At 42.0% G+C, this 12,223-nt stretch overlaps 1 protein-coding gene across 6 annotated transcripts in view; it reads right to left on the bottom strand.

The window, feature by feature from the left end:
• Nucleotides 1-12,223, bottom strand: part of LOC130553841 (adhesion G protein-coupled receptor L2-like) — a 93,091-nt gene that overhangs the window by 25,880 nt on the left and 54,988 nt on the right. For 4 of the 6 annotated variants that reach the window (XM_057333016.1, XM_057333011.1, XM_057333013.1 and 1 more), the window contains 5 exons: nucleotides 7,855-8,145; nucleotides 7,345-7,448; nucleotides 7,056-7,241; nucleotides 5,800-5,838; nucleotides 433-616 (listed from right to left, as the gene is read on the bottom strand). In XM_057333016.1, coding sequence (XP_057188999.1) covers nucleotides 433-616; nucleotides 5,800-5,838; nucleotides 7,056-7,241; nucleotides 7,345-7,448; nucleotides 7,855-8,145 — 804 coding nt within the window. The remainder of the gene's footprint in view (nucleotides 1-432; nucleotides 617-5,799; nucleotides 5,839-7,055; nucleotides 7,242-7,344; nucleotides 7,449-7,854; nucleotides 8,146-12,223) is intronic. The other 2 variants (XM_057333012.1, XM_057333014.1) reach the window with 1 other exon arrangement.

The following is a 12,223-nucleotide window of genomic DNA, read 5'->3' as shown; positions in this document are numbered from 1 at the left end:
GATCGTAAGACACACATAGCAAATTAACCAGAAATAAGATTATCGAACAACAGGATTTTCCACACGTGGTCTAGTAGCATAGAATGCTTTTCAATGTATCTTACAGCCGAACATTCAGAAAGCATTTCTAGCACAGCGAGAGACAACCTTAGAAGTCTAAAAGCCACAATATGAGCTTGGTGTTGATATTGAAAACCTGAGATGGCCTTCACAACGTCTTATGTGACACTGTGTACTGAAGTGATCCCGAGACCAGCACTTGAGGACTCTGAGAGCAGATGCGCTATCTACACACTACAATCAAGTTTAAAGCCCTCAGTGAAATCCCGAGGGTTATCTCACGCCTTCCGATTTGGCTTTCATAGAGCGTCATTAGGCATCGGCCCTGACTCAGTTATTTCAGAAGTTAAAGACTCATATAAAACGACTCACTGATGTTCTCGGCAGGCACTCTGACGACAGCGGGCTCGATCAGGTTGTCTGCAAGGACAAAGGCTCCTTCCTCCAGGGTATCGAGTAACATGGTGGCGGCGTGTGTTTGCTCTGTGGAATTCATGTCCTCCCAGGATTTAAGGGCTTCTGGCCTCAGGAGGTTGTCAACCGTGTCCACGATGGCCTGTAACCATGGAAACAAGAGAAATGACAGGCAGTTGATAGTTTTCCCTCCCTTTCACAGGAAAAAGGACTGGGCACATGGAGCACACAGGGGACGACAGAAGCAAATGAGACTTGTGACAGGCAAGAACAACTATAATGGGAAATGAAACAGTTTTGGATCTGTAAAAGAAGTGCGATCGGAGCAAACATGTTTGTTGGACCTCACGGCTTGACAGTAAATGTGTCGCGTGTGTTTACGCCAACTTTGTCATTAGAGATGACTGGGGTCAAGAAAAATGAAACCATCAAGTACAAAAGAAACAATTGTTGTTTAGGTCATGAATTTATTTGAAAGGTTTCACAAAAATGCTAATCTTTCCTCAAGTGCCAAGTAACCATCCCCTGGGAACACTTGGGAGTTATTGCTTTATATTACCCATTTACCAAAGAGGAATTGGAAAACAGGCACAGCCTTCTCTGCATAAAGTCCACTTGGGTATCCCAGTAGAAATGTAAAGCTGCTCCCAGCTGCTGGCCGCTGCTTTGAGGAAGCAAACGCTCCATGATTGCTGTATTACATTTCCTCTTGGGGATCAATAAAGCTCGCCTTCCTATCTGTAACAGGATCTAACCATAACGCTGTCAAAAAAAAATCTTCCCGTAAGGTAAAAAGGGATATCAGGCTGGAAAGCCGCTTGCAGAATACAGACAGCCTGCCGAAGAATAGGATATTCTCATTTGTATCCAGGAGGAATCGTTTCATTTCCTAAGGCCTTGGCCGGGATCTAATTGAATTAAAAAATCCCACAGGGGCTACAACACTGCAGTGGCGGAGGATGATTTTAACATGGTGTCAATCTCTGGACATTATTACAAGGGCAAGTGAAGGAAGTTGAAGGAAACGATCAACTCGACGTGCAGTATTGTGTAAAGGCCTAGACTTTGCACGTGAAGCCTTTAAATCAAGTGCACATACAGTGTTTTTGAAAGAGTATATACTTGAAAACAATAGCTTAATGTTCTCAATTATTTCAATGAAATAAATCTTTAAACATTACTAGAGACCAAACTAAAAATGTCCCACTGTTTAAGACATACTGTACGTGTTACTTAAAAACACATCAATAAAAGAAAACACATCATTTACAATAATAAATGAAAGAATAAAAAACACACACACACAAGGTTTGCCAGACCTGTATTGCCATATTATATATTATGATACATTATTTAACGTCATTATGTTGCATGTTTAAACGTGCATGCATCTTACAGTACAATGTCATATTTTTATTTTTAGAACCTTATTTTAATTAAACCTTGACTTACAATTGAATAAGAAACATTTGTGCTGTCAAACGATTAACACATCGCATCCAGAATAAAGGCCTGTGTTTACATCAGCCTGTGTACTGTGCATATTAATTTTGTATTCATAAAAACATACACATATACGAAATATTGACATGTATTTATTTATATTCACCAATCATTCAAATTATATATACATGTTTATTCGTTTTTATATTTAATATTTTAACATACAAAGATTAATAAAGTTTTACTTGTTACTTTAATAAATGTCAAGTTATATTTAAATATTTGTTTAATTTGACGGTACAGTCTGGGTACATCTCTAGCACTGCTGAACTTCTAAGGGGCTTAGAAAAACCTGTTCACTCCACCAGCATGTAAACTCTTGTACGCAGCCCTGTTTTCAGCAAGACATAGATTATGTGTCACATTATAAGAATGAAAAAGCGGATATGTTGGACAGCAATGCTCCGACACGCTGAGAAAACACGTTCCAGCAATAATCATTCGACTCGAAGCGTCTACTTGAAAGGGGTCGAGTTGACAGAAGCGATGGAGACCTCGCGGTTAAGGTGCTGTGCCTGTAATGCGAATGTTGCCGGTTCGGTCCCAGATGGGGCGATCTAAGAACCGTAGACTTTCTAAGAGGATCCCATTACGACGGAGCCCTTGAGCGAGACACTGGACCCGCGATGGGTCCGGGGAGACTGCCTCTGCAATTAGTCAACCGTAAGTCACTTCAGATCCAAAGCATCTGCTAAACCACACGTAGAGTCACGCCACTTTCCTTGTTCTCTGCCGTGTTTATTTGTCTGGTTGCTGATTGAGTGCTGTGTGGGCTGAATGAAGTGCGAGTGACCCGGTGGGCTGTAAGCATTTCTCTCCTACCTGAAGGACCACAGCCACGGCAACTGCCACCAATTACAAAGACCTCAGCGTTACAAAGAGCCAGACACATAAATGAGTCTGTCCTCAACAGCGAGCCCTTCTGACAGCTGGTTTGTGGAAAATCGACCGGCTCTTTTCTCACCGTGTGTGGAGCGCGGCGTTGGAAGCAGACGAGCTTGATCTTCATCCTGGCCAAGGTCACGGAACGCCCGATCAGACCAGTTTTACGCATTTGCGAAGACGCCGGGTGTAAACAGTGAAAACTGGTGCTTTGTGCGTTTTTAATTTACTGACTGTTTGTCGAGATTAGGACCTTCATTTAAATGCAAACGAACTGTGAGGTAGAAAAATAGCAGCTCGCATGCAACGAATATCTAGCAGAAAACAATGTGATGTTGGCCAATTTTCATAAAAGGCTAAATGCTTTTTAGTTTAATTAGAGGTCTTTAGTAACATGTTAATTGTATTTAAAAACAAACCAACACCGCCGCTATGAAGATTACGGCCTAAAAGCCTCTGCAATTCATTTGATTTAGAACTGTATGTAAATCTGTCAGCTAGATTAACACTCTTCCAGCGCTTCTAGTGCAGAACAGAAGCATTTTGCTGCCAGAAGTCCAGTGGCTGGTGTTTATTTTATCTAAAGAGCCAATAATGTCCTGTACCCTCCCTATATTCATTGACAGAAAAGGTGCTTTTAAAAGACCATCGAGATTCGGGATAAACAAATTACCGTAGAGTTTATAAACAACACATTTGGCAAACAAGACATCATTAAGTCTCTTAGGCCTAGTCCACACGTACACGGGTATTTCTATAAACGGAGTTTTTCCTTCTTTGTTTAAAAAGCGCAAAAACACGCTTTAAAGCGCTGTCAAAAGCATTCCAAATCAGAAGCCTAGAATCTGACATCAAGTAAAGGAGATCGCGGCACGCATTCCAACGTCATACGCCAAATCTCCGGTTTCACCAACTACACGACGACACTGAAACCAGAGTCCCTAAAAATCTTCACCCTGGCAGTTTTCAAAAACGTTCGGTTTCGGTGACCGCGTACTGCGTGTGGACGAACGGCCAAACCGCAACTGCGGTTTTGAAAATACCCGTGTTCGTGTGGACAGGGCCTTCCAAACAGACCAATGACGTCTCTGACGAATCAGCAGGTCTCCGGAGCAAAGGATAATCTTTGGACACATTGATATGGGATTTGTATGGGTTTATATTTTCTAGTAAAGCACCTTACAGCTTAAAGATTCTGTGGCCAGGAGGCAAAAGGTGGTTGGCTGTGATTGCCCGACACCAAAATCTGGTGGCTCAAAGACAAAACAAAGATCTAATGCAGAACACGCTATCATCTAAACACAGTTCTGATTTTGGAGAATTGAGGAGCATGTCGAGATGCTGTTGAACTGTCTGCCAGGAGGTAGAAACACACGCATACACTTAAAAAACACAAAACACCTTCACTCCAACTACAATGAATGATGTTGAAGCCTAGTCAGATCCCCAACCCATATAAATGTCCATATATGACCGGACAACATTTGGCAGTCTAATGAGGACAGTACTCATATTTTACTGTAGTACTGTAAAATCGATAAAGACTACAGAAAACAGACTCCAGGCTGGAATTCAAGCATAAGATGATTAGAATTCAAATAAAGGCAAAACAAATAACACCAAGCAGTACAAACACAAACTATTCATTAAAAACCACTGCTTTTACACATTACAATAATAAGAATTGCAATGCAAAAGTACCATAGTTCATGTAAAATGTATATTTTATTTTCACTTGATCTTCAAACATCGAAAGGCTTTATTCAAATTACTCATGTATGCATTTGTTGCCCCTCTTTTGTTACCTTCCGTGGTGAATTTATATATCCCCTTTACATACTTTCGAAATGCATACAAACTGCACACAGTATTTGTGCAGTGTGAATATGCCAGTATTCTTTTTACAGATGCAGCTTTGAATAAAACACGAATAACACATAATTGAGGATGACAACATTTAAGGAGCGTTATGCATGACATGTAGACAAACAGATGAAAGCAACAGTAGAGAAAGACGTCCACTAGACAGGAGAGAGAAAGAGCAGTTTGAAGGGCTCAGGTGAGAAAGTGAGACTTTGATCTGGCTATCACAACAGCACAATTATGACTGTAGGAAGACAATCATTTGCAGCAAAAAGAGAGAGAGAAGCCTAAAAGTAAGTCTAACAAAAGTGGAGCCAAAAGATTGAGGAATGAACAGACATTGGAAAGGTGAAGACTACGAGCATGATGAAGGAACTGAATGGAGAACAGAAGAATGTGGACAGAGTGAGCAAAAGCCAAAGAAACCTAAACAGAAGTGTAGCCGCAAGCAGCGATTCTCAGGGTCCAAGCACAATAACCTTCACACAACTGTTCATTTTATAACAACAGCTGTTGTTTCCTTGCTGACATTTGTTAACAGTTCATATGTGCTCGATACTCAGCCCTTAAATGACACACCAACATTTGTGACAGTCTGTCAGTGATAACCTTACCTCCTATATTTCTTTACATTTCACTCAATCGACTTGCTTTCAATATATACATTTCATCAGTTCGTGTCTTCACTGGGAATCAAAACCCACAATATGAACACTGCTAGTGCTATCCTTTACTATTTCAGCAGAAAGAATGCATTCAACATGGCCTCTTGTGAAAACTGAGCAGTATTTTAATAAACAGCTGTCTTCATATACATATTAGGACTTTGGTCAACGACCAAGACGATCAGCCGAGCATTGGCAAATCAGACACACAAATGCTCCCACAGTATAAGATATTTTTAGATATTTCACTTTTATAGTGCCACCAGCTCCCAGATTATATAAATCATGCTTGGACCCTTAAATATGGTGGCAAATGCCAGCAGAAAAACATACAGATGGACTTCAAGCCAGACAGACGAGCTGCATGCAGTTGAGCAGGTGAAGGGAATTCTGGGATTGTGTCCATGTATACCTTCATATAGGCCCTGCAAGTCCTCTCTCTTTTTTGACGCTTTTATTGGTTTAAAACACAAAGACGGAAGATTAAGAACAGCACACACACACACAGAAAGAAAGAGAGAACAAACAAGCCCTAGTGAAAATGTGCCTACATCACCCATCGTATAGCTGGACCCCGATATTGCCAGATATCATTAGCAGCACGCCAACAGCCCCCGTTTCAATTAAAAGACTCTTTCTGAACGTTATAAAAGAGGTTTGCTGAACGGGGAAATATGAAGATGGGCGTATTGGAGCGTGCATTCAAATAAAGCCAAAGAATCCATTAAACTCAATACCGGCTGCCAAAAGAGGTCACTTGTATTTGACGGTCACGATTACAGGGCTATCTGGCGACATGATCGTTTCAAACTCTGCGAGTGGCGTCAAAACAAAGTATTCCTTTCTCTCCAAAACCACAGAAGCTGGAAACAGATTTTATACCATTGCGAAATTTACTGACTAAGAGGATCATTCCAGAACGGCTCTATTGAGAGAGAAATTTCATTTTTTTTCACATTAGTTTGTGGTGCTTGTGGGTTGTGAATGATAAAATCACGCTGAATTACAATGTCATCTCACTGTCACCATTTATAAAGTGTGAGGTAGAATACTGCATTCCTGGAAGGACTGCATCCTTTTCTGCCTTCTAGCCATTAATGCGCATTTTCGTATCGGGTGAATTTGGCCACACCAACCCTGTGATTACCAGAGAGGCGATCTGGAACTTCTACTCGGTTCCTTCCAGTATGCACACGAAGCCGTCCGCTGTGGTCGAGAAAGAGAAATTCCCGCGAGGCTTATAAAAATGGACAATTTCAAACAAACATGCCATAATGAGAGTCAAAAATCTCAAAAATGTGAGTGGGTGGGATACAATAGTCTAGTGATAGACGACAAAATACGTCTTGGGACTTTTTGCAATGACGGAGAAATTAGCATTGGGAATGATCGAGGCAACTGGCCTCAGGAAACACATCAAATTGCCAACATAAGCCCCAATAATGCCACGAGGGCCTGTGAGAATAGATGGAGTAATTTCAGTGAACAACGGGGGGTGGCATTCCCCTGCTTATCAGCTTCGCAAGAGATGGGGAGTATAAATTACCTTTACCTGCTAACCGATAGCTGAATAACAGACTGTCGACCATTCATTTTGGAGCTTGAAGATTCAGTCGACCCCATTAAACAAATGTTGCATGTGAAATCAGACATGGTTGTGTACTTCACCTTGTTGAAGCTGCGTCCCGCTGAGTCTTTCTCACGAGGTTTCAGTTCTTGCAGTTGTGCGTCCAGTATATCCACGAGCTGTTCCATCAGTCGAACGGATGAGCTCACGTCCCCGGCGTACACGGGACCCTGAGTGTGACGCGCCAGCTCATTGGCCAGGTTTGCTGCGTTTTCTCCACTGCGGATCTGAGAGAAGATGTTTGGAAGAAAATGAACAGTGCCCGATTCTTGTTCAATTGGCAGATTTTAGAGGTGAAATGGGAAGCTGTCTCGGCAGTGTACGACTCACCTTCTGTGCCACCTGTGTTACCCAATGGGATGTACAGTTGCTGAGATCGGGACCCTTGGCATTCCAGGTCCCATCGACAGCCGTGCATAGAAACGAAGCGATTCCTGGACACAAGGGAGAATTGGGTTCTCTGATTTTAGGTCAGCGCAACGGTGGTGGTCCTTATCTTTGCAATTAAAACATCAAAATAATTTTTAATTGGGACTACATCTGATGGCATTTGCACCAACAAACATAATAACAACCGTGCCGTGGAATTTATATAAAACGTTGTTTAAACAAAGAGCAAATCAACTGATTTGAGCAAATAAATAAAAATCAGATAAATGGCTTTCATCCATTACGGACCGCAAACTCTGGCACTCTTTAAAAGTCATTATGTCTGCAATTTCGACATCACCATATGGCTGCCATTTAACTAAGAAATGCCACATGCCTGATATCAGCACAAACAGATCTGATGCCAAAGACGTCAAGTTCTTCTCTAACGACGACGAAATGCATACATACCTCGAGTTCCTTTAGGACAGGGACGCTCCACCGTCGCCCCGCGGTGCGTTTGAGGCCAGGATATTCCTCGCCTCTCCGCGCTGTCGCAGAAGCGTTTGCTGGAGGGGGGCAAGCTGACAGCGGTGGGCTCCGCTGGCTCAGGGTGGTCCGCAGCTGTGTCCCTGCCCCTGGGATTGGGGGTGGTGGTGATGTTCACCGGGGATTTGTGGGCAGCAACTGTTGTGGTGGTCATAACGGGTGTAGTTCTTCTGGGCAGCACCGTCGACCTGACTTCATCTGAGACGGTCGGTACTGTGAGAACAAAATTGAGTTTGAGAGCGAGAGGATTAGCACAGACAGATAAATGTAATGTTGAGGCATCAAAGTAATTTTGCAAGCCAATCAAACACCGTGATTTTATGATGGCCTATTCATGTATTATATGTGACCCTGTCTGTGAAAACCCAGCTACATTTTTTTTTGTGATTTATGGTCTCAAAATCTAACATATAATCATCAAATTTCAGGCTCTCTCAAGCCTGGATTTCACAGACATGGGCATATATAAACCATTTCTAAACATTTTTCACGTTGAATTCCCATCAAAAACTAAATGGTGACACATACTGTTTGTTATAATGATATCAATTCATCACTTTAAAGTCCACTATAACACTAAAGATACAGAGGAACAATATCATTCAGATGACTTTCTTTCCAGCTGATAAACAATAACACATTGACAGCCAATCTCATTTGTATTTTAAGGGCTCACAACTTAAAAATGCAAAACTTTACATTATTGCCCATTGGTGTGAATACAAATTTAGTTATCACTATAGTTATTGTTTTTGATGTGAAGGGGCCTTACACAAGGATTTTGTTCTTGCTCTCTTGGTTAACTCGTCAACAGAAAGTGAAATGTTATATATCTAAAGCATCTTTTCCTCTGATCAATATCTGTGAATACATTTCACATTTTTTTAAAAACGCTTTAGAAAACTGAGTCGGGCCGGCGAGTACCGAAACAAAACTTGTAGGCCAATGAGCAGCAAGGGGCTCATGTTGATTCGAGGAGAGCAAGCAGGCATTAGAAAGTCTGTAGAAAGATCAATGTCTTATTTATTGCATAAAATGTATAAATAATTATACATTTAAAGGATTAAAAAAGGATAAAAGTCAGGCAGGAGCTAGCACCCGCATTATTAATAAAAAGACTTTCCAGCGAAGGCGTGTTAGGACCACGTGATACTATGGTAAAGGCTTTTCAGCAGAGAGACGTTGGAGAGCAAGATGGTCTAAAAATCACCCCCGAGGAGCTTGCTTTGATTCGGATCAGTATGCGAGTAACATTGGTTTTGTTGTTTGTCAGAACCAAGATATGTTGTTGTTGTTGTTGTTGTAATATTATCTGTGTAACGGAGCAGTTTTCAGCATCATTGTTGGTCTTGTATATACTCGTGTCGTCTTCGCTTATTTTATTCATTTGCATTATTATTCGCGTAGTCTAAGCTATGATAAAGCAAAGTATTTCATGCCTGCGTTGCACACACGTTCAAGGGCGGAGCAATGCAGAAAGGGGCGTGTTCGTTTTGCGTAGTAGCGTGTTTTGTTGTCTATTTTAAATAACAACAACACTTTTCATGAATCGATTAGGCTGCCCTGCCTTTAAGGCCTCGGTTCTCAGCCAAAATTGGGTAAAAATGCTGATTCGTATGAGACTCATTCCGTGTTCTTAGTTCATCTCCGACATCGGTAACCAGCAGCAAAGACGCCCGTGGCCGACACAAACGACAGACTGTTTTCGTCAGACTGCTTTACATCATCTCCCGAGCTCACATGCTGCAGGACGCTGGGACGATCATGACTCTATACGGTTATGTTCCAGACAGTGTTAATGAAGGAACGAACGGGAAGTACAATGGCTTGTGTCTGGCCGTCATTCGATATGTGGCGATGTGGGACCAGATTAAATGTCAGTCGGTCAAATGACAGAGTCTGGCTGCACTGTGGCTTTTACCCATTTCATCTCCCACGTTCTCAGTGAGAATATATGAGGCAACTTAAATGAAATACAACTGGAGAGATCCTGGCATTACGGTAATGATAAGATGATACAGGTTACGCAAGAAATGCGAGTGCGTTTATGTAGGTCTGACAGAATAAAGAATATTATTACAGCACCCAAAGGTACGTGCAGATCTGTAATATATGCTGTGCAGCTACCAATATCATAAACAATAAAAAACACCAGACTTTATTACATATTCAGGAGTTGAAATGAGGTTGCTGGGGTGTTTTTTCATTTGAATGGTTCCTAATTAACCCTAAAACTGAGTCATTGTGACAGTGCTGCAGCAAATAACACTAAAGTTCCACATACATCCTGAAAGCTGAATTACAAACAACAACAAAAACAGATCAAAATGATAAAAAGTAAGACAGCTTCTAAAGTTGAATATGAAAAATAGCTTATTTTCGGTTCGCCTGTGTATTAGTAAATCATGCCACGTTTGCTTTTTATCTTCAAGCACATTTGAGTTTCACAGAAAATGTCGTTCAGGTCTCGTGAGCGTTCCCGCAGAAGGACTGTTTAGTAGACGGCCAATATGATGCTTGGCACACGAGCAATATCAGATACCTGACATCTCATCGTCAACACCACCAATCTGGAACTCTCCTGGTTTTGGTTCTCCATCAGGAGGATCCAGATCTCCGCTGACCGGCCCGTCTGCACAAACACCCAACAAGAGGCTCGAAGAGCAAGATAAACAGCACCTCAGGAACTCTAATTCAACTGCGCTGTCACAGCCGCTTAAACAAAAGGACAAACTGTCCCGCTTGTGGCACCGTGACACACTGTTTGCCGTCTTTTCAAGTTAGCGGACACAGCGTAATTAAATGAGTGCCCAGTCAATTCATTTGGACGCTTATTTGTTGACCATTCAGTCACACTGAAGAGTCCGAGCTATACATCAGGCCTGTTTACACGTGAACTTCGATGACGGCTGAATGAAAATTCACTTTCACTTTGATAACACATACAGAAATGCACAGCAGGCAAAAGCGATAATGAATGTATGGTAACTTATGAACTAAAGGGTTTCATGTTGTAGAAGTGACAAAGTAGTTCAAGCAAAAGCATGTGTATTCTCCGGACACAAAGCTCGCGAAAGGCTTACCGTCCGTCAGTCTGACCCTGTCAGGCTCTGTAAATGAAAACCTGCGGACCGCTGTTCAAATCTTAAACATCTCAGAGCGCCGACTCTATTCTTCTCGTGTCTACTTAAACGCTGCATTTCAGCCCCAAAGCCCGTGGTGGAAAAAAGACGAGCGAGAGCGAAAATAAATACAGAGGTAAACTGCTTGTCAATGGCCAAGCCTGCCTCGATGCTTTATTTTGACATCTCCTGACGCGTGCCTCTACAATTTTCTTTTGATTATGCCGGGCAATTTCACCGGCCGGCGGGAGGAGGGACCGCGAGCATCGTCCATCAGCTCTCTAGGGAGAGGAGCCTCAATTAGCTGTCATTTCACGAGTCTGTGAAATCGCCGTCCGTAGAGATATCACGTCGCGAGGACGTAAGGACCACTCGGCGGCCCACCGCGGGTGTGAAAAACATGAGCCCGGTGGGTCTGTTGACGAATTGAGATTCTGTTAGGAAAAGTGCTGAGAGTAGGAATGAAACAAATCTGATAGATAAGCGTAGACACATACGTTGATTAAACAAACCGCGCCAAGGAAACCATTACACAGTTTTTTTAAAAGACTAAAACCCATCCAAAAACTGGCAAAACCGGTCTTTCTATTTCTTTCAGCCTAAAACATTTCTTCGCTAGGCAATGTGCAGGAGTTGCCAAATGCAAATGTGGTGTTTATCCAAAGCTTCCTCCAGCTGGAGTCCTCTGATGGCCGTTTGGAGGCGGTTTATTACATGCTGGTTGTGTCACAACAAAATAATAATGTAGGATCAGCATGTGTGTGAAGCAGCGCATTAAGAAGCTGTTCCTGCAGACCTTCCGAGATCTTCTTCATGTGCATTTTACTGTCTCTCTCAAAACTGTGAGGCATCAAAATGGAAGTGAAAGACCCACGGCATGTTTAAAGGGTGATAAAAAGTCAATGACGCTGCTATCTGCAGGATTGTTCTTTGTTTATTGCTGGATGATAGCTAGAACATGCAGTCGGCTGCTGTGACATCTGTTCAAGTTAACCCATCATTCACTCATTCACACAGTTTCTACATGTGCCCATTTGCAGTTGGTTAATAAACATGAATTTAAATGGAAAAAAAATCGCTCTAGGTCACTAGATGTGTATACCAATAAGAACTTCTAGTGATTTTTTTATCAATACGAGATCAATTTCTGTGTTGGTGCAGATCATGTT

Source organism: Triplophysa rosa, linkage group LG5 (assembly GCF_024868665.1).
Source record: "Triplophysa rosa linkage group LG5, Trosa_1v2, whole genome shotgun sequence".
NCBI lineage: Eukaryota > Metazoa > Chordata > Actinopteri > Cypriniformes > Nemacheilidae > Triplophysa > Triplophysa rosa.
This window is presented reverse-complemented; position numbering and strand designations above follow the sequence as displayed.